We start from the raw sequence: 24180 nt of genomic DNA, 5'->3' as shown, positions 1-24180 counted from the left end.
ATGTGAACTGAAGCCAAACTTTTGATATTTAACTTTACTAGAGTTTCCAAAAGGGGAAAAAAATAAAAGAAAAAGGAAAAAAAAACCCCGAAACTGCTGCTTCTGACAGCCTGGAAAACTACTGTACTTCCGTAACAACAATATAAACCTTGTTAAAATATTACACTCACACAAATTATTCAAATAAATCAACATTCACTCCATTTACAATACAGTGCACCAGCTAACTTCTGTTGGGAATGCTGCCCACCATTTGCTGGAGCTATAAAAGATGAAGGAAAGTAACTGAGATTATCCAGACCTTTTCCATTTGAAAAATCCCTTTCTAAAATAGTTTGGAGAAGAAAGGACTAGGAACAGCATGTTCTACACTTCTTGAGTTTTGAATGGTTGAAGCAAGTCTGGGACATAATTAAGCATTATTAGAATACATAAATACATCCAATTTGAGCTGCAGATGCAGTTTTGGTACAAGAGGCATATTAAAAATAGTAAAATATTCCCCCACTTGCTCTATCCTATCTCAAAACCCAAAACAACAGCTTTCCCTCTCAGTACCATGCTTGAAGATTTTGGTACTTTTTGTTTTCTTTAAAGCATGAATGAGGTTTTATTTCTTCAAGGCTCCTCTGCTAATCTTTGCTAAGAATTTCTCTTAAGGTCTTGCATCACAAGCAATAATAGGTTTCTCTCTGCAAATAAACTTGATGTGATTAGGTTCTGTCTATTCTGCTATGATTTTGCTTCACTGACAGACTCACTTTTCCTTATGCTACTTACTGCATCCAAAGAGTCTGCACAGCATATATTTGTAACATTTCCAGCAACCATATATGACTTAACCACCAAATGAACCAACAGGAAAGGGAAGAAGGATACAAGGCACTAAATAACAAAACCAAACCAACCAATCAACCAACCAAAAAAATTGCTTGCCTACATTCTTCTTTGCATTTATAAAGATATTCATGCTAGGAGTGAATTAATTAACCTACTCCCCCTTACACAACAGAACACACAGAAGCAGACGTTTTCTACCAAGTCTTCTTTCCTCCATGTCAGAGCTGCCTGGATCTGGCAACTGAAGGAGTGCCAAATGTGCACACAGGCATCCCACCTCAAGAAACACAGCGCAGTTAGTTTACTCCTCTTTTTCCCCTACACAGGCAGGTGAGGACAATTCCAAGCAGGGTATCCCACTAAGCACCGCAGCCTGGGGAAGGATTCAGGGCTCCTTAACAACCTTCCTAGAGACGGCATCATCTGTTGACAATTTAAATGTTGCAAGTGGAATCAGTTACAAGTCATCATGGTTAATCACAAGATTAGAAGATTCTCCTCAGGCAAACCATCACAGTTGCTTGAGCTATTATAATAAAATATAAATTCTGATTATGAAACTGTTTGAGTTTTCCTCTTCCACTGTCCATTATCCAAAGAAACAGATCCTCACTTAAAACCACAATGTAAAAATACTTTTTTTTTTTTCCAAGAGCCTTTTTTAATAGTCGAACAAGCTAAGGAGCCTTCTAAAAGGTCTTATCTCATGAGTATAAAAAACTCCACCTGGGAGTCTAGGTGGGCAAGGAAGCCTGGACCCAGGTAGTTTCAGGAAGAGCACAAACCCATCAATAACTGGAAATGAACCTCAGATGTAAGCACAGGAAGGAACTGAGGGTAGGTTCAGAGAACAACTGTAGCTGTAGTCAAGGCAGCCTACAGGCTACTGCCAAAGGACCCACCTTTCTCATATCCTGCTGTCCACAGTGATCCTCATTAGGAACTTAATATTCACTGCATGGTGGAAGGAGCAGGTAGTCATAGATTTGACAAATTGCTTCAAAGGGCCTAATTCCCAATGAGGGAAAAAATCTCAATACAGAAGGATCTTTGCTAAGTCTGCCATAGGAGGGAGTTGTTGCAGCAGCATTTCTTATGCACACTTTCTGACAGCCTCTTTAGCTTAATCAATATGGGAACATAGAGGCATGGTGTGAGTCTTGGTCTTGCACCACTAAAGTGCAAAAGAGGACAGAGGCACCAATGCTCCCACAACCTGTGCTTGGACAGGTCAGAATGACTGTGGTCCAACCACTCCCTTAATGATGCATACCTATATGCACCTTTTAAGTTGACTTCTTGCCAGTACATTCTCTTGCCAAAAGTAAAGACTGTATGAATTAATTAATTTAGTCACAAATTGAACTATATTCTAATGTAATCTACTAAATGAAAACAGCTATTAAAATATTTTTCTATTTTGATTTTGTGGATATATTGCTTTTACAGTTGTTCTCAAAGTTAGCTAAACCATATTTACCATAAAACATTGCTTTAAAGTAGTACATGAAGTGAAATGAAATACTGCTACCATCTGTGAATAATGTAATCAGGCAAATGAGGAATAATGACTGCATCATGGTAATTTAGGATGGAACACAGTGAATTACAATTGTCAGCAGTTTGGTTTATAGCTCACAAACTTGAGAAAAGCACAGCATATAAAAAGAGTGGGGAAGGATTTAATCAAAATATCATTACAGAAGAGAATGTAAACGACACATGGCATTACTTTTCAAGGGTCCATGACTATTATTTGTATCTTGAAGTGTAACTGAAAACTTACCATCACACACACACACACACAGAAAGATAACTTCAGTGATACAGGGCTGCTCATACACATCACAAATCCCCAAGGTTTAGCTCATAACAGTGGAATAATTCCATCTAAATCTTTGGGGTTGTGGTAGATAGGCAAGGAAATAATCTATGGAAAATCCCCCAGATTCTTTCCATTTTCTAAGTTTCCAATCTGTTCATAGGCCAGAGGTGCAAGTCAGTATTTTCCCTGCCTACTATAATGACTTCTATTGGGGATGATCTGAAGCAGAAAGCAAGCTGGTAGGATGCTGTTCTTCACTTCTCTGACATTCTGTTGAGGGGTTCAGGGTAGCATTATCTTTACCAGATTTGTGAAAATTAAACATGCTTTGAAATGGGGAAAAAATTTCCATACTCTTTAAATCTCCTCCTTGCATTAGACAAGGAAATTCAAGTCCCTGTTATTAAAAAGATGCTTTTTTCCTCTCCTTTCATTTCTTGTTCCATCTCCATTCTACATATTTTCCCCTCAAGCATTTCCATAATCCTTTCACTGCTGTACATGAATACCTCTTGGCCACTGATATATTTCTCTTTGCATCATCACAGTCGAGCAGAAAAGAAACAGGAACTGGAATAAAAAGAGAGTTATTTTCTCTGGTTACACATGAAAGTTTGGTGGCTCAATCCCAGCTACCAAAGTGTTGTTTAGCAATCCTTCCTTTCAAAGTTTCCTCTGTAAACATAGATATTTAAAAACAACTTGGCATTTGGAAAAACTTACTTGTCTGTATAAAATGTTTTATGACCCATTTCTGCACAGGGCAGAAACTTAACAAATGTGTCTGAATTCCAGTTGGTATTATGTTCTTCACTGATGAAGACAACTGTCTGTCTTTTTCTCCTGTCATAAAATATTCCTTCCACTTAGAATATTCTTGTTCCTCTAAATTATTGCACTGACACAAAAGCAAGAACCACCTGGTAATGCCCAGAGAAATTATAGTACCTGCCCTCAGAGAGGGCTGCTGGCACTGGTAAAAAATAAATAAACAAACAGATAAATGTATACATATGTAAATAAATTAAAGCTGTTCACTGGATTTTTGTCACCAGAAATCCAGATACTTTCCATATGTTCCTGCCTTCCCTCATGTGGGAAAAATCAATGTACTAGTTCCATTCTGCCATGATAGCACACTGGATACTGTACCAAAATCTTTAAGTAATGATTAGCTTAAGTTTAGTTTGTTGGTTTGGGGTTTTCTTTTCTTTTAATCCTGACTCTCATAAATAATTTTGTTTCATAAGTGGAACTTTTTTTAGAGTGAATATAAGCAGAAGCTGAGAAGGAAGAAAGTATTGCAGTTGATGAAACTATACCTTTATATGAAGCACTTTCTTTATTATCATGCCATTCATTGTATAAAGGTGACATTTCAACATGAAGCACTATAAATTATGCTGCATAAAAATTTATAAATTTAAAAAAAATTAAGATTTTCAAAATTTAACAATCATTCAAGATGACATCTAGGAAAATTCCCTGGAAGCCAATAAAAAGGGCCTAATTCTAACTGTACAGAGCGCACTGCCCTGTACTGCTGCCCACTCCTTCTTGCTCCCAGGCAATGCTGCTAAAACCTGGCTCTCACTTCTCTTAGCATTTGGCCTCTCTGGAGCATTATGAAGGTGAAAAAGATCTAAAAGAGGTATTTCACATAGCTTTCCAACTTGAACATATCTGTCATCACCCTGTCTTTAATTTAGACTTATTAAAAATACGTGACAGCCTTGTGCTTTACACTATTCATGATTATGTATGTCTTGGAGATGTACTGAAAACACCATGACAGCAGATTTCACCAGAATTCATCCCATTCCCAGAACTGATTAGGCAGTGCTAAATAAGCAAGCTTCTTTTGGAGCACCATGGCAATAACTAACAATAAATATGACTAACATAAAATTTAACAGACCAAACATGCATCTAAGATTAGCAAAGCAAATACTCAGTGAAACAGACAGCAGAAGGCCAAGAAAAGTGAAAAGAGGAAAAACATAATAGAAACTTTCATAAGGAAAAAATAACTATCATGTAACCAAAGTATACAATTACCTAGATCACCACAACGTTTGTAAAGGAAATCATGACCTGCATGTTTAACAGTCAGACCTGCTATGCCAGAATCAGCTGTAAGTGCTAAGTCTGCCAGCGGCACTTTAAACACAAATCTGGATTTAAGGAAATGTAAAATTATTGAGCAATTGGACTCAATTTTTATTTAACTACATCACTTTTCCCTTCACCTTAGTAAATGGGTATCATAACGAATGTAGGTGTCACACTACAGGCAAAACAACTCACAAGTAAACCACGCAAAGTTGGAATTACAATTTTTAAGTGCTGCACTTCAAACATGAACTTCAACCACTGCTGACCATGACAGTTTTAGCTGAGAACAAAGTGATCTTTCAGAAGGTCAAGCAAACACAAATTGCTCAAAATTGCTCAAAATTACAGAGCTTAAAAGATGTTTAAGTAACAAGCGCATGTCAACCAGACCTTCAAACATTACTGAGATAATCTTCTGCTTGACTCTGATTATTTCCTTTAGTATCAAGAACAGTGGCTCATTTTAAAGAAAGGGCAAGTTAGAGAATGCATTATGTTAGAGATTCTCAAAAAACAGACCACAGAGCAATTTCTAATGCTCTGAACATTCTTTTAGGGAGGTTACTCTATTAGAAAGGTTCACCAATGTTATCTGCAGTGTTTTTCAGCAGAGTAGCAAACATACAACAGGACAGTCACACCAGCAACTTCCATAGGAAGATTATGAACAAGGGAGTGGCAGTGGGGATGATGGGGAAAAGTGTAGGTAGTACATGAAAGAATATGGGTTTCAGGCACAGAAATTGATACCACTTCTTGGCCAAGTTTCTTTTGCACAGCAACCAAGGCAGAAAGAACAGAAGTTATGTATACCCAGGTAAGGTCTCTCATGCAGATGGGGCACAAGGCAAGACTGAGGAGCTGGAAAGTATTTCCAGGTTCCACAGCTCAGCCTCACCTTTGGGAGGCAGATGGAGAACACACATTCCACTAAGGATCCTGGCAACTGAGCTATTTTAGATATACACATTGAATGCAGAGCTAGAACTCAAAATACTTTAACAAACAAGGAAACTATGAGCAAATGTGTTATTTGACATGCAAAGAGAACTATTTTATGCATCACAGTCTAATAATAAATTTAACTACTTTCTGTATATGAAAAGAGAAGCAGTGAAAGATCAGACTTGGTACCAATACCATGACGTTTAAAATTAAACACTGAAAAATCTAAATCTTGAAAATGAAGTTTGAAAAACTAGTTATATCCAGATGAATTTTGCTGCTCATACAAGTCAAGAAACTGCAATATTGAAGGTAAATACCTAAGGCAGTTATAAACTCATAAAATACTATGCTCAAAATAAAAATTATCTGGAACCTAACCTAACTCTGTTGTCTTTTCATAAGCTACTGACCTTTATTTCTCTCAAGATGAAGTTCACAGTGGAATTCATCAATAAGTAGCACAGATATATCACTTACCTTTCAGTCACAGCTTCCATGAATTCATCAAGAAGATCATCATAGGCTTGACCTCTAATTCTCTTGTGTCTCAGCCCAATATACAAAGGATCTTTCAGCAATGCCTGTTGAAAAAAAAATGTTTGAAATACTACATGAACAAGTTACAATACTACACTCAGTTAATAAGAAAGAGACAAAAATAGAGTGTTTGAGGATTAACCCAAGCATATGAAGAACATATCAATTTATCCACCCCTACATTAAGACCAAAGAAACAAAGAGATTAAAGAAACACCCTTTTGTATCAAGGAAAAGGGATACCCTAATCTCAAAGGAAGTGTATAGTTTCCAAGTAAAAAAGTAAAGTTTACTCTGAAATGTCAGGTTTCAAAAGTATCTTTTAAAGTTTTGGTAATTTTCTATTTTTCTTTTATATCCTGAAAGTGCTCTGACCTTTAAAAAAAGCTATTTTCCTTAATTTTAGCATAATGTTTCACAAATCTCTCCCAGAGTGCATCATTTCAACTGTGTTGATGAGCTGATATTCAGAAAATGTGCAGTTTTCTAAAATTTAATATGCCAAAACATAACCAACCCATTCTCTTTTCCTTTCAAGCTTATTAGATTATGAGTTTATATTCTAGAATTCTTAATTTCAGCTATCCATGTTCCATCAGTTGGGTATGATTTCTGAATTTGTCTATGCTTAAATCTTGTACTTCTTTCTTTAGCTATATGATCCATACTTCCATAAAAACACTAAGGCTATATCACTCCATGTCTTCACTACTAGAAGGTTTGATGTATTTCCAAATTATAACTTGCAAATTACTAAATTTATACTTCCCCACAACAAGTGTCACACTTCCACTGGCTTTCCCAGGAACTCAGGTATAAAGACACTCTTTGTTGTTATTTCTCACATGCCTCTGAAAACAAATAAGCTGATTTCCCCATTGTCTATAGTGTGCAATCCTCCCACACATGCCCAAACAGCTTGCAGAATAGCTCAGAAGCTAGCAAAACATTTTTCATCCAAAAACAATTTGTAAACTCAGCAGGGTGGCAGAAATTTTTTGTACATCAGCTTCAACTAGAAAAACATTGTAAAGAAAAATACAGGCCAACTTGTCTTCCAAGTGAGAGTCTTCAGAATGCAAAATTAAGCAAAAAGTCTGGAAAGCTTTCTCTTCCTCACCCAGACTGGGAAACAGAAATCTGATTTCTGAGTTTTAGAGAAGGGCCTAAATTCCCATCCCAGCTTTGTTTTAAATTGTAAAACTGAAAAACAAAATCTTCTGGGTCACAAGCCCCTGTTAAAGAATGATTTGAATCAGTATGGAACTTAAAATCTTTGGTGGCATTCTGCTTCCCCAGGAGTTCCTGATACAGACCTATAGACAGAGATGTTTGTATCTCCCTCACATTTCTCCCCACTTCCACAAAGATGTCAAGAAATAAGATTGGAATCTTTTAAAAAAATCAAGCAGGTATTAAAGCTGAATTTTCTTGCTAAATTAATCACCAATTCAGAGCAATTTTTAATACATTACTTACAGCCATTCAGAAGTTGTTAGTTCAGCTTTTTGAAGTGAAACACAAAGCTCAAAATTAAAATTACTTTGTAAGTGAAGGTGACATTATTACACTGTAAATATTTCATTTATTCCCTTCACCAACACACTGTAGCATTCATGTCTAAGTAGCACATTTTTTTCAGAAATAATTTTGCCTGTGTATTCACATTATGCTAAATATTCTAGCAGCAAAATCAAAGTAATAATTCTGTACCTATTCTAGATGCTGCAGGAAAAACTGGCAAGAGTTTGATCTAATATTTGTCAATGTAATTTTCCCTTTTGTATAGTCTTCTTGTTTTGATATAATCACTTCAAACTTTATAGTCAAGAACTATTTCTGAAATTCTTTTTTCATTACCATTTTAAGTTTTTCTAGTTATTAAAAATTATCTCAAGAAAACCTGAAAAATCAAGGATAAATTTATGTATCTGGAGGATGAATTTGCACAAAGTGCAAATTAACTTTTCAACAACTGGAAATCTTCAGGCAATTTTGGAGAGCCCATATGAGTTGTCTAACACTTCTCACCAGATTGAGCACACAAGGTTGGAAAGAAGAATGGCCAAGCTCAGAAGCCTCTGTCAGGAACATCATGGTAGGACTCAGAAGCAGCAATCTCACCTCTAAAATCCCATTGCTGCAGTTTTCCATGCCCGTAGGCTTCTGCTATTCCATGTCCTGTGCATGGATACCGCATGTTCCACTGTCCAATTCAGAGGAAATAACTTAATCCCTTTCCAACTCTCCTAATTTTCTTCCTAAACTGATTTGCTCTTTTTGAAGAGCTTCCACAAGCTTTTTATTAAGCAATGTCTGTTTTCTCATTTTATAAAACAATGCTCAAAGTGAAAAACAAATCTTTGGTTCCTTTATTTTTTAAATTCTGAAGACATGTTTCTAAAACACTTTGCAGCCAGATTGAACCAGTCTAATTCCTTCAAGAAGGCAGTGATTCTGTGAAAGTTCAAGAGAAACAGGCATCACATTATTCTGTTCAAAAAGTGCTAAATCAGCCTTTAAACATACATAGGCTCCTACACTCCTTTTGCTACTTCTGCATTTTTCATATCTGTGAGCATTTAAATCTATAGTCAACACAAAAACTCAGAACTCCAAAGCAGTTCCATTTACAGGACCATTGCTTGAGTTTATTCACCTATCTTTGATGCTGAAATTTAATGTGAAATATTTAAAAGAATTATTACAGTGTTTCTGGAGTGTTTATAAACCTCTAGCCTGGGAAGTCTCACAAGCAGAGACAATTAATTCAGCGACACATCTCTGATGAAAAGCTTGGCCAGCTATATACTCACAGTTCAGAATTCCTTTACAGCTCAGTGCATTCTGCTTAACAAACGTTACAGTTTGACATGAAATAGCCCCAAAAAGTTCCTTTATGGTCCTGTTTGGAACAACGTATGAAGAAACCCGTGGCGGACACAAAAGAATGAAACATTCAGCAAGTGAAAAGAACAGTGGTCACGTCTGCGCCCTGAGTGGCAAACCATTGTGGAGCCGCTCCCTTTCCAAAGGCCGCTGAAGAATGAATAAGCTGCTTAAGCACATTATCCCCTTATTCAGGTCAACACCATGCAAACCAGGACCGTGGTGCTTGTTTTTTTTGGAGGGTTCACACATCTTGAGAGATTAACATTTGCTACCAACTATTTCATGGCTTTCAAAACAGATTACCAAAAAAAAAAAAGTTCCATCATACAATCAAGTATGTCAAACTGACATGATGATTAGGTACTTTTCCTCAATGACTTGGGTTTCTTTTGTTACCTAGCTTGTTGTCAAAGCTTAAAGTTTGGTTTGTTGTTTTGGAAATCAAATCTCTCTCAAAACATAACTCTCCTTTTCCCAGGTTAGTTGGTTTGTTATACATATCACATGATACTGAAAAAGTTGATGCCAGCTTATTTTTAGACATGTTTATTCTAAGACTAAAAAAGGTTCTGAAACATTCAGGTTTACCAATGTGGTACATTCAAGCTTTAACAGAAATAGTGTTTTCTAAGAAAAAAGGGCTTTTTTAAAGTTCTGGTAGTGGAAATATCAGGTAGATCTATTTAGAATTAGCTGTGCAAAATAACAAGTTCTCTGAAGCACCACCCGAGCACATTAAAACTGTAATGACCTTCGGGGGTTTTAAGAAAAAGGTAAATCATTTATGCCATCTTACTTAAAGAGATCAGCAAACCATCAAAGTTCAAGCAAGGCTGAGCTGTGCACCTGGCTCTAATTTAGCTACAAAAGCCAAACCAGTGAGAAACAGAAAACTGCACGCTTAAATATTTCATCAGTTGAGCACAAACACACTGAAATGTCATTTATTCCCAAACTTGGCACTGAGATGTTTCTTTGGAACAAATACATACTTCAGTGAACAGCTTCATGGAAAATTGTAGGGGAACATCTGCAAGACCCGAAGCCTTTCCACTGACAAAGATGGAGCAGGGATAGTTCAGAACCAATCAGTGCTACGTAGACAGTGTTTGGTGTATGGTAATGCTTCAGAGTAGCATAACCCCATGCCATTAAAATGCCAAAACCCTCCAGCAGCTCTACAATGGGAAATTATTTGCACTAGAGTCACAATCACAGAGCTAAAAGAGAATTGTATTTGTATGGGACCTCTGAAGCTTTGGGACAAAGACATGCCACATGCCAGAAATTAAACACATTTCAGAGCATGATTCATCTAACAGGGCACACAGTTACCAAAAACACCAGGGGGAGGCTGCTGCTTTTTCAAGTCTTAAAATTTTCTTACAATAATACATTCTAAATTCTTTCTGTAACTTTCTTGTCTCAGTTTTAACAGGTTGGGGAAGGGCTGGTGAGCAAAGGAGGGTTTCTGCTCTCCAGGAAAGCTGCATATTCCAAACTTCTATTTTTGTTCCACAAGATTGAAATTTCACTTGATGTGAAACTTTTTCCAATAAAAACAGTTAGCTGGTTAGGAACATGCCAATGTTTTGGACTTAACTTCAAGCTTCCATCAATACTCATCAGCCAGTAATCAATCTGCATTCATTTAAACTTTCAGCTTGGAAGCACTAACATGCTGAATCACAATTTTCTGTCCTTCAAGAACTGCTTATGGCTGCAAAGTGTTTTTCACAGCATTAAAAAGTGTGTAAGATTTCAACTTATAGTAGACTAGAAGGCCTTTCTTTTCTTTGAATAAGCTTGTTTTGAAGCCTGAAATACAGGATGATGACCTTAAAATGTGTAACAAATTCTGTGTTTCCAAATGCTAAGTGAACTTTGGATGAGTTGAATGCTAGTAATTGGGTTTGAGGGTGTAGAATACTTTGCAAAAATAAGTTGCATAATCAAAGAACTTAAAATTTTTTCTGAGATTTTGTTTTCTTTGAATTACACTAGCCATATGACATACTCACTAAGAAATAGGCCCCTCCTATTTAAACACCAGACCTTTATCAACACATTTGCAAACGTTAGCAAGGGGCTTCCTGCACAAGAATAAAAGGAGCCTTACTCTGTTTCTCCCTAAAAGAAGGAGATCTCATCTTTGGGAATCTCAGCTAATACTTTATGTAGACATCTCCAAAACAGGTACTGGCACACAGAGCAGTAGCTCTCTCTGTCCCTCCATTTCCTCCATGGGCTCCTCCATAGGACAGGATGTCACAAAAGATCCCAACATCGAATGCCAAAAATTGGTATTCTATGGTAAATTGGTAAAATGGGTCATTCTAGCTATAAAAAAAAGGAGGAAAAACCCCATACACCAGACATGAGTTTTAACAGTTGATCCCAGCTGTGCTCACCTTACCAAAACCAAGCAGCTGCCAGTTCTTTAGATACAAAGATATGGCCATACTATAATTACTATTTTCCCACCTGTAAGCCTAAAAACATCACTGAAAATTGTCCCTTGTCTGGTCAGACAAAATTCTAGACCTTCAATAGTTAAGTGTTTAAAAGATAATACATTCATAGTGCTCCTTTGTAATCAATCTTGAATGCAGTGCTTGAAAGGAATGACTTCTATGGAATAAAGTTATTAGCAAAGAGTATTATGATTTTTTGAGACAGTTCAAAATATTAAAACTTATTAAAACTCTGGTGAAGCAATATCCTGATGTAACAGAAAAGTAGTTATGGTGTTTAAAAATTCTGCTTAAAAGAATTTAAGGTTGTGGTAAAAAAAATACAGAGAATGTATTCTCTTTCATATATGTATAATGATACTACAGATTTGCAAACCCAGACTAGACATTTGAAATTATTTCTCCTTAAAGACAGGCTTCATTTATTAAGCCCAACTTGTTATTTAATTTCATAAAGTTATTAAAGTGTCAATGTGACCTTTACATCCTGCGCTTGCTTCTGCTCAGGGAGTTTACTCATTTCTAAGCTGAAGAGAAATTACCAGTTGTAGCTTCTATGCTCACTGAACCTTGTCGCTTATATTCCAGTGATTTCCCACGCATGCAGACAGCCTTGCCCAGCTGAAAAACTGTCAGCTCCAGCAAACTTTAACAACAAAATAAAAATCCCTCTAATGGCTGGAAAGAATGCCTCATGAAGGAATCTTGTAACACGCTATGAAATTACCACAGCCCACCCCAAGCAAGACTGCACAAAGCCAGGCTGTGCCAAGGACATTCTGTGGGATGTTTCCGGCGCATGGCTGTGGCACCGAATAAAGGCCCCAGTGTGCGAGGGCTGGGGGCACACCGTGGCTGCGTGCCCAGGGGCACAAGCCTCCAGCCCCCTCGCACGGCACCATCTGCCTGCCTCCCCCCATCCCGTGCCATGGCTACCACAAGGGCTCTTCCAGGAAGTCAAACACATTCCCCAGAGTGAGCACGCAAAGCTGAAGAGCACCCAGCAGCCCCCTGAGGGTAGCATTTACAAACATACCTTAGATACACCACATGTGAGCCCTCATTAGCAAGGGAGCACCAAGTGCAAAATCCAAAGACAGAAAGTTGCAGCAGCAAGGGGCAACATGGATTTGATTTTTCAGGTTTTTCAAGGGACTGCTGTCTCTTCCAAGTCAGACAATGCATTTGTGTTTGGGGCATGACTCACTTGTGTCCACGAGTCAGTTTGTGGAACCAAGTGACAGATGAAGAGCTCAAGGGCTGTTGATGGCCCAGTGGCAGAGGAGTGTTGCCTTCTAGTGTGAGTCTCTACATGCACCTGAGTCACTCTCATAGCTAAACTCCAAAATGCTGGAAATGATAAAACATTTTATAGAAATTATACTTTTATAGAAATTTTCTCTTATGATTTTTAGGTGTAATTCAAGATTTCTGAGCTTGAAACATACAGCTATTTACAGCCAGTGGTCCATTAATGATGCATATGCTCAAGAAGTTCCTTTCAAAACAACCTGGAATTCACAATGATACCTGAACCTCTCTACTTGGTGGGCTCTAAAAACTATAAGTAATACACACTACAGCTAGGCTAACCATATACAGCCATACTTTTCATTGAATACTAAAATTTAAAAAATTTTAAAGCAATAATACATCTGACATCAGATTAATTATATCTTTTTCAAAGCAATTTATCTTTCATTCCACCTGCTCACCTTTCCAGTACACAGTACAAGAGATTCACACAACAATAACAAAGCTTTTTCAGTAAGTTACCATTGATATTAAAAAAATTAGTGCAGTAAATTTACTTGGACAATATGGCAAAAACTGCTCTGTGAACCTTGATCTTTATGGCAGTTTCCAAACAGGAAAGACCTGGGAAGAGCTGCGTAGTGAAACATACCTCAAGCATAACTTTGCTAGCCAGCAGATAAAGCAAAAAAATAATGGTGTTTCCCTGAAATTTAAATGCCATTGGAACCTTTTTTTTAGGTCAAACAGCTTACATTGATTATTTTCAACCAGTTTACCTTCTAAAAACTATTAGATATATGTTTAAGAGGATGGCCATCATGAGTCATGCCCTGTTCATAAGGAGAAAATAAGGCATTTTCCTGAGGATTGGATTATATGTTTTTTATGAAGGTACTATAATTGAAAAAAGAAAAAACTGCCTTCAAAGCTAGCAAGTTAGCTTGATAGTTTTTCATATTAGAAAATGAAAACCTAAAAAGTTTTTCAATTTTAAACATACAATTGTGCCACCATCTTCCGTTACAGAAAGCTAGCTTCAAAACTAACATAATAAATTCCTTGTTAGACTGATCTTTAAAGCACCAGAGTTCTCCTAGTACCATGCTTGTGTATCAGCACCATAGGGATTCATCAGGTCCTTCTTTTAAATCTACATTTACTTCTGCACCAAGTGGCAGCTGTCACAAGCAGCTCATAACTAAGGCACATGATTACTAGGATGAAGGGGAAATTACTTCTAATCTTGGAAAAATATTGAGGAAAAGTATAGAAAGATTTATTTCCTGTGCTAATTGTGCCAATCTGAAAATAACAGAATGCTTTCTATGAACAGGGTACTCTCACCACGGACGAAGTGCATGTTCTTTACAGAACAGGTTCTCAAGCATTAGAACAAGCTGAGAAGCAGAAAAGGGGTTGAGTTCCCATTCCTGGAGGTATTTAAAAGTACATGTGGCATTTTCAGGACATGGTTTAGTGGTGGACTTGGCAGTGCTGGGTTAACAGTGCGACCCAGTGATCTTACAGGTCTTTTCTTATCTAGCAGAATTAGCAAGGAGAACAAGGAGGGTAAGTCACTGTGCATTTTAAGAAAACAAAACAAAGCAAAACGGCAAGATAAATACTCTGCATTATGTTTAACAGTCTGAGAGACCTCTCCTAAAGTTAACATCTGTCTGGAGGGATAGGGACAATGCCAATTCCATAAATGCCTGTAATTCGAGTTGGAACTTGGAAGACACTCAGAACCATGGTTTTGGAGGAACATCTCATCAGACACAATTTTAGCATGCATAACTATTTTACACAGTAAAACTGAAAACAAATGGCTGTCTGCATGCCAGTGGCATTTCTTGAAAAACTTAATCATTTGCCTATTGAGAAAACAATAGTCCTGAAGAATCCAACATCATTTAGGACTTCAGCACATTGCACTGCATGTAATCACTAATATTTTAACATACAAACAATAGTCAGAAAAATCTGAGAAATCTCACCTATTTTATTAATATAATTTTCAGAAGAAATCTCCTGAAACTCCTGGTATCTACTTTCTATAAAAGCTTTTTCTGAATCACAGAAAAGGCTCAGATGGACCATTAAGCTCCCTACACAACTGAACCCCACAGGTATCACAGAGTTAAAGACTACAATTTCTTCTTCATGAACCCTAGCTGCTACATGGCTAAAATCTCAGCCACATATCCTGTCACACATCAAGAAACATTTTACAATACCCTACACTTTGAAATACAGCTGATGGATAATGGGAACTGGAAGCTATAGAAATAGATTACTGCAACCAAACTTTCAGAAGTTTCTTGCTCTCAAAAAACATGAGGGATGATGTGCTAAAACCTACTTGAAGGTCCAGCCATAAGTGTTTATAATAAATCACATAAGGTGGCCAAACAATAATCTTTAAGAAGAGCCCAAGCAGTACTCATGGGAGCCTATATAGTACCCTAAAAGACAACTCTAGCCTCAGTGAAATGCTTTAAAGAAGTTGGAGATATTTCTCTTTCTTTTTTCCTGTAGTTAGCAGGAGTGTAGCTATCTCAATACATTACATTTTTTAGCTTAATCAAGAGAGTGATAAAATACAGCTGCTTGGGGTGGGTCAAACTCTTTTAAAACATTTAACTGTTCTATACCATTTTTGCAAAGCACGAAGCACACATCATTCCCTTTATGTTCATGCACTTACAAATTTTGTTTAGGATACGTAGCTGGAATATCCAATTATAAGGACTCATCCAGCTTTCAAAACCAGACAAAAATACAGAAAAAACCCCAAACAAACCCAAAATCAAAAAACAAACCACCAACAAAGTGAAACAGCAAAGAGTAAAGACTTATTGTTTTGAAGATGACACCATCAAAGGCTTGTTATTAATTAGCAGTATTCAGAAGAATGCCATCTTAATAATTTTCCTTCATCAGAAAAATTACAAAGATTACATAAGCCTTAAAAAACCTTCAAAGACCTTTTTCACTCATAGTTAATATTATACTAATAAAGAGGATTTTCTTAATATTGTATCAGCTTGCACATTATGACAGCAGAGTGTCTCAAGTACATCAGACTGAACAGACTTTTAACATATCAACAGATACCATTTACAGAACTGAAAATCTTGTTCTAGGTTACCAGCATATCTAATTTCTACACCAACGGTAACGATATTTTGTTGTTTTTTTTTCATTCACATGTAACTATAAATCTCTACCACTTGTTTTGACCTCTCCTCAGTTTTATTAAACTTATATCTATTTATTTCATTTACTTTCATAAGCTATTTCCACATGGTCTTTCCTTTGACCCTGACATCCCTGTCTCCTGTGACGACATTCAGACATTTTCTTTCTTGGAGCCAAATGGGTTGGACCTCTTCCTAAACCAACAAGTCACATCAACAGTGTCCCCTGAACTGAAAAAATACGTTGATATTATTTTGGTGCTGGCTTCTCAATTATATATCTGTCATACCACTAGTCAAAAAAAATAAAAAGTCATTCTGCGCACAAAGTACACTTGCTAGTGCAAGGCCAACATTTGTAAGAGTGCCTTACAATTCAAGCGTGACAAGCTTTGTCCCAGATGCTAGGCTGTCTTATGTGGAGCCATAAATAATGCATATTTTCCCACCTTTTGTGATAATAGCTATATTTATGCCCATTCCTTCTCTTGTCTCCCCCACTGCCTGAGAAATTGCTGAAGAGGCTGACAGCAGTTACTGTGAAAGCCAATGAAAACAAACACTATCTGTTGCTGTCTTCTGAGCATAAAGAATTGGAAATGTCCAATGTATCTTCAAACAAAGTCTGCCATCAATTTAGTCTATGGATATTCATGCATGGTATCCAAAATAAGCATTTCCAGATATGCATTTCTGCCCTCTTTCATAGATCCCCTTGCTCTGGAAAGTGAAGTAAGAAGAAATTAAATGGACTGACAGAACTGCCTGTAACCAAAGTACACAGCTCGTTCACTCTAGTGTCAGCTGAAACTGTGACTTAAATCCTGTGTCACCACCTATATTCTTTCTTCTAAAACCCTCCTCTCTTCAGCTTCCCAGGTCTTAAAAATCATTGCCAACACATTGTTTGGTAAACATGAAAATGTGAGGCACCACCTAGTTTTGTCACATTTTTTGTGGTCTAACAAAATAGAACATTTCACAAAATAAATAATCACAAATAGCAAATGTCACAATAATAAATTAACAGTCACAGAAAAAGAATACCATATATTCCTAGCCAAAAGGACAATATTTAAAGGATAAAAATAGATCAAAAGTAGCAGACAATTGCTGAGGTCTTCTCACGCACTAAGCAGTGGAATGGCATTTCTCATAGAGCAGTAGAATGACACTTCTCAAAGATAAGAGTTTCTTTAGTAAGAGGTTGACACAAGTTCAAAACCAAGTTTCAGTCTCTGTACAAGTCCCCTGAGTCACACAGTAACCACGAATCAGATGCAGAGAGAAGCAAGTGAAGTGCAAACTGAGCATGAATTCATGTTAACTAACTTAAGAACCTATACTGGATACTTCCAGATCTAAACTAGTCTAGGCTCTTTATATAGTCAACAAGTAAAAATAAATATTAAAAACCATTTTAAAATACAATTTATCAGACCCATTTGAGACAGTTCCTCTACAAGAAGCAGCACCTGTTCCCCTTACAAAATTATCTCAGGAGGATTAGCTTAAGTTAAGATGACAAGCTCCACGTCTCTTTTTAAGTCTTTCTGAGCTTACCTTGTTTGGCTCCAGACTCTCAAGACTAATAATTCAAACACAAGATTATAACTGTCCATTCCAGTTAACCCTAAGTATGGGAAAGAAAGAGGCAAAACCATTGCTACCTAAGTGGGTATACCAGAAAAGTCTAGATTTGGGTTTAGTACATAGGCAACATGGAAAGGCTGGATGGTTACAAGAAGACTGCAAATACATCTTTAGTATTTTATGAAAGCATAAGAGAACTTTAGGAAAGGCAATTTAGAATGATGGTGGATGTAATCTGGCACTGAAATATGCAATAATATATTATCTTATACAACATGCATCTTAAAAAGATCATACGTACTTGAAAGTCTCCTTTAATTTAATTATACTGGAACAAGGAACAAGTGGATGAATTTTTTAAAATGCACTAACATTTTGCTGTATAATAACAACAGTAAGTCCTGGGTGAAAAAATAAATATTTCCTCATTTTTTTTATGTATTTAGAAAGGACTGTAAGTACTTTTGCTACTGACAGGAAATGAGGATCAAGGTATTTTTCACCTTCTGTTAGGGTAAAAGAAGATGAGCACCATAACAGTAGTAATGTAAACACAGAATGCCTTTCTACTGCAATAGTAAAGAACAAAGACCATTACAAGTGACTGCAACATTAAAGAAAATGCTGATAGTGTACATATTCTGAAACAAAAATATTTAAAGAGAATAAATGTTTAAAATCCAGGCCCATTTATATTTGAGTTTTATTGGTAAAAGCACTGGTACTCACAGCTGTTGATGTGTGCCTAACAAAATATGAGAAAAGAAGCTAAATGAAAACAAGAGAGGAGATGCAATATGCTCCCTTGGGAACACCATGGTAAAGAATAGCAAATGATCTTCTACATTTGAGAATAAGTCAAAACTTTTAACAGCTCTAAATACTGTGGGAAATGCTGTTTCCCTCTGGGCACAATTACTTCATGAAAGGGGTAGGCAATGTTTTGTGTTTCAGCTCCCTTAATATATCATTAGTAGAATGCATTCCTAGGAAGCAGAAGACATTTGTACACAATTTTCTTGAAGATTTAATATAGCCATGGAAATACACAGTAAGACAGAAGATACAGAAGAAGTAATTAAAAAATTGCAGAAGGCTAGGGACAAAAGACAAACTCAAAGAGTTGCCTTTAGAAGACTGAAACACACTGGAAATCTCAGTATCTTGATTTATTACCACATAAAACTAGATTACTACTAAATCTAGATTTATTACTACACTTAGATATTCTCAACCCATCTGAGTTCAAATACTGAGTAAAAATAACATATGAAATTTTCAAGTTGTGAATGTATTACAGACATATTGTAGCTATTCAATAAGAGCATTAAAGAGCAAGAAAAGGAAAACTCAAAAATTACAGAAGAACATCAGCTGTCAGATACTCATGATCCACTCTAATATGTTACCCACCAGTCCCTGCACCGAGGGAAAATGGTGGGCCTGGATGTAAGTGCCATCCCTTCTCCAGAGCATTTTTTAAATCTGCAAGTGTAATATGGATGCTGGCACAGTTCCAGGTGTTCATGTTACTTTAATAAAGCATGTATAGGAGAGATTGATGATGCCATATTTATTTTAGACGTGGATCTTTTGAAACATACTGGAAAGATAACACTAAACCCCCTCAATTTTAGAGCACACATCTAAAAAATCAGTGTCCATTCCCTCTTCTAACACAAATTCAGTCCATGTCAAATAACTGAATAGATTTAAAAGGAGAATACCAATTCTGACAAAATAAAGCAGTTTTTCTCTTTCACAATGGGCGAGACAGGACTTCAAATTGAGATATCATATTACTTTTCAATATTTCTTAACACTGGAGAATGGAAAAAATTACTCATGACACTGACTCTAGAGAAATTAGCATCCGATCACATTGTTTTCTTGCCAACTCAAAGTTCAGAAAGGGGAAGAGAAAGGAATGGTCATCTATTTTCTCCCTTCCTCAAGTGCTGACTGTATACTACCAGAGAAGGCAGTACAGCAGCAAGATCTACTGGGAAAAAATCCATTTGTAAAAAAAAACTTAACTGTTAAAGGGAAGTGCAATTATCTCCTACCAGACTGGCACAGACAGGCAGCAACCAAAAAATAAAAAAATACACAGAATATTTACTTCATAAATAGTTAGTTAATTAACTATTATTAATTAATTAATGCTTGGAACTCAGCACAACTGAGCCACAGCATTACCTCTGAGCACTTTCCTTGGCCTGATTATTTTGGGAGCATGTAAAAAAAGCCTCTCTCCATCACCCAGGTTAATTTGGTCAGTAACATTTCAACATACCTAAATGAAAAGCTGCACATCTGGAAACCTGCTTTGATCACACATAGTGTCATTTGTATTGCAGAAATATGCAAAACTACTAGGGAGCACACTGGAGAATATAACTTAGAAATGGGATTCTCATATTGCACCAGATACAAAAATAGACTCTTTTTATATAGAGAGGACCAACCTCTATTCATAGAATTCAGGAAATGTTATTGCTATGTTACAGTAAAACTATCACTGAAATGTCTCCAGTTCTAACAATCATCATTCAAGGGGAAGGCAACAGGACCTTTTTAAAATAATAATAAATTTAAAAACTTAAATTTAAAATCATTAATCTCATAAAGAGAGCATACTAATTCCCATTACATATTTACTACATTTAAAAAGAAGTGTAGAAGTGGCACTACTCTAAATATGAATGCAAATTGTTATCGTCTTTTATTTAGAAATCCCTGCAGCTCTGCACAATTTATTTACTTGACACGTCTATATTTTTGATTTGATAAGGTATGAAATTGCAGGTTTCCTCTATAATCAGTTTTCTACTGTCCAGGATTCTATTTTGGTTGAAATATGAATAATAAAAGCAGATTTGTTTCTTTTTTCTCATCAGCTTTCATTTGCACATTTATATGTAGGTACTCCTCAAGAATATGAAACTTGGAAGGCTACTAAAAATTCTTAGAACAACTGGAAATAATATGGGGAAATACAGAAAGCTAGCTAGGATAAGCTGAAAAGCTGAGCCTGAATTTGCACCTCAGCTTTTCTGGACTGCATATTCCAGCACAGATGCCTGTGATTCCTCCAGAGGAGTTGGAACTGCCAGCCTGGGCATGCTCATTGACCTATTTAGGGCAACTGTGAGAACCATCACATTCCTGTACTTCAATATTTTAGTAAGTTAAGAGAAAAAAAATATTCCAAAGCAAGCATGTAGGAGACATCTTGAAATAGCAACCCACAAGTCCCTGAACTGTCACAGAGGAAGGAGTAGCTGCCTTAGCAGCTGCCCTGCATATTTCTCCCTCTTGTGCACTTTTCAGTGCTTAAATCATAGAATTATAGAATTACTTAGGTTGGAAAATACCTTTAAGATCAGCGAGTCCAACTGTTAACCCAGCACTGCCAAGTCCAGCACTAAACCATGTCTCTAAGCACCACAGCTACATAGCTTTTAAATACCTCCAGGGATGGGGACTCTACCATTTCCCTGAACAGTCTGTTCCAATGTTTAACAACCCTTCCTGTGAAGAAATTCTTCCTAATATCCCATCTAAAACCCACCTGGTGCAGCTTGAGGCCATTTTTTCTCATCATTATTACTTTGGAGAAGAGACGAACAGTTCAGATACACATTTTTTTAAAGGCAAACTGGCCATCACGATTCATCTGCACATTAAGGGTACATATATGTGACCCATCAGCTTTTTAGCTGTGTCTACACAGGTCAAGAGAATATTTGTGTGTCCAGCTTCTTTGCAGCCATTGCAGCTGCAGCTGGAATGACCTCAGATCCCTGAGCAATCCACATGGCACTGTGCTGCTGCTCAGAGCACCACAATGTCTTCTGCTAGAAAATGCCTGTGCAAAAGGTCCTTTCAATATGAGCTGTCCTGGCTCTTCCACATTGTGTAAAGGTACTGTTTGAAAGAGCTGGATGCTTTCTATCTAAAATTTATGGTAAATGGTTTAAATTTAAAACTAACACACAATCTTTCCAAATCTCCCACAACTGGCTGTTGCCAGTATTGAATTTACACATGTGATTAGTTTAGAATTGGTCTGGCAGCCATGAACTTGTCAAAGCCCATTTTCTAAGGTATCAAATAAACACAGTTCTCATTCCTCTGCTAAGCATCCAGTATTAGATTAAAATTTTTATGGTCAAAATAAACCCATTCACCATTGGTTTGACTTCTATGTAACACAAGGCATCAGTCTTGCTAGATTTCATTACTCCTCTGTCTGGAAATAGTACTTTAACAAGATCATGTCTCTTTTGTGACCCTTGAACAAAAAAATATTGCCTCCAAGTCACTGATAAAGATATTGAACTTTTCAGAGCTGAAAAAAATCCCAAGATACCTTAAACCCACAAGTGTTTTATTATTTTTCACAGAAATACATATTTTAAATTGCTTTTTCATTAGTCTTATTTCTTAAAAGTAAGAATTCAAATGTCTTTCAAGGGTAAAAAAATAAGTCAACCAAAATTCTGTAAACTCTCATTGGACCAGGATCATTTCATTTTCAGTAAGAGCCTTACCTTTAATCTAATCTTTTTGATTTTTTTCAATTCATCCCAGATACATCTAAAGAAAAAACTAGTACTTCCTCCACACCCAGCTCAGCATGGTGCAGGGAAAAAATTTATCACATTTATTTTTTTTTAATAACTGACAAAGCATTATTTGGACATTGTGATTTAAGGAATTTGACAAACTTTTCAAGCTTTTTCAACATATTCATTTGCTGTTAATAAAATGGGAAATAGGACTTTTTGCTAAGATAGATAAAATTTACATTTAAGAAGTAGCTATCATATTTATAGGGACAATCTAATACTTCCATAAGTACCATCACTAAGGAAAAGCATCAGGAAAAACAGAAAACCTCATTCTTACTATTCATAATTATTTTCATTAAGTTACTTTTCTTTAGTGTCTTTTGCTTTTTTACTGCCTATAAGGATAGTTTCTGACCTTGGTTTCTATTACTAGGCTTTGCTGTTTGGTTGATTTTATTAAAGTGCCAGTATTCACATCCCTGTAAGCCAGACTGATTTTTAGCCAACAAGGCTTGTCTCAACATTGTTTATTTCATGAGAGTTTATTCACATCTTTTAAGCAGAAAACAATCACCACTCTAATTTTGATGTTTAACTGTTCCCCTTTGATCCAGCTTGATTCTTTCCATCCTCCTTAAACCATCCCTCTTCCAGTGCTGAACACGTGTTTCAGGTAGGTCTCCACTAAATTGCAGCTGGGTATATCTTGACAGTTATTAATTTTTCTTCCACAGTCTATTTCTTTAAACATTGCAAGGTGATTTAACATTTATCTCTGCAAAATTAGATGAACACTCAGGATCCAGAGGTCATACCACCTCAGGATTTCCAACACTTTCATATCAGCACTCAGACTAATGCCTCAGTATGTTTTCATTGCATTGAAATCCCACCTAAGAAGCATCATCCTCACACCTGAAACATACACGGCTACTGGTAAGGCATAACTTCTAGTGAGATTGCCATGGTTTGTAGTAAATAACTAGCAGTACTCCAAATAATATTTTAAATGCTTTGAATAAAAATGTTCCTCAGTAATTACTCGCTCTGTCAATACCTTACAAAACAGGCCTGTTATTTTTGGCAGCAGTCAACACTGCTTCTTTTGGACACTCAGTCCCACACTGACTACATGGAACCATTTACTGGCTTGGTCACACGGGACTTTCTACTAGGTCAAGTTTTTAACCACAAATAAGCAGTTTCTATTTCTCTTGCTTATTATATAGGCAATTGTATAAAAATGCTCTACTTGCTTCTCTTTTCTCTCCTTGATTTTATGAGTAACAGGATAATATCCTAACTAAAAATACCTCTGCTAAAACTAACAGTAACAAGGACTTTAATAACCATCTCAAATTGAGTGAGATGCTCCTCAAAGTTTGTGGTTTGAGTTCTGTACACAACAAAACAATATAGGATGAGAGCTTGTGAAGTTGGGGTTTTTGAAATCTGCTTTTGGGTAAGAATTAATCTTTCTGGAGAATTCACAGGTTGTGCACCTCCGCATTATAGCTGCCAAAAGCACATTTTTAAAACTTCCTTTGAAGAAGGGAGGCCCCCACAGAATGGGAGAAGGAGCTAATCTAAATGGAAAACATCTGCACATTTAAAAAAACATGTTCAGCATAATTATTATTTATATATGCAAAAGTTGCAAGAGTGATTTTGATTGTGTCTTACTATGGAAAATCCTGACTAGACTAAGAAAACACAGCCTAAAAATACACTTATTTGTTCAAGAGGTTTAGCTTTAAAGATAAGGAATTGCAATGCAATTCTGTGCCATAATATAATCAGCTTAGACAGCAAAATGTGGATGCTTTTTGGCCATTTCAGTTCTCTATAGTGACTCATCAACTGGCTACATGAACATAAGTGTTAAGGAGGGAACAGGGGCGTGCCACTGGGTGAGAGAAAGG

General features: G+C 36.5%; 1 protein-coding gene across 2 annotated transcripts in view; it reads right to left on the bottom strand.

Moving 5' to 3' along the window:
• Positions 1 to 24180, bottom strand: part of ME1 (malic enzyme 1) — a 153846-nt gene that overhangs the window by 61635 nt on the left and 68031 nt on the right. For both annotated transcript variants that reach the window (XM_071443797.1, XM_071443803.1), the window contains exon 6: positions 6206 to 6309. In XM_071443797.1, the coding sequence (XP_071299898.1) occupies positions 6206 to 6309 (104 nt within the window). The remainder of the gene's footprint in view (positions 1 to 6205; positions 6310 to 24180) is intronic.

The sequence above is a fragment of the Agelaius tricolor genome, unplaced genomic scaffold (genome assembly GCF_023055355.1).
Source record: "Agelaius tricolor isolate 1412-34295 unplaced genomic scaffold, bAgeTri1.0.p SCAF_1, whole genome shotgun sequence".
Taxonomy (NCBI): domain Eukaryota; kingdom Metazoa; phylum Chordata; class Aves; order Passeriformes; family Icteridae; genus Agelaius; species Agelaius tricolor.
The sequence above is the reverse complement of the archived record's forward strand: the minus strand, read 5'-3'. Positions and strand labels throughout refer to the sequence as shown.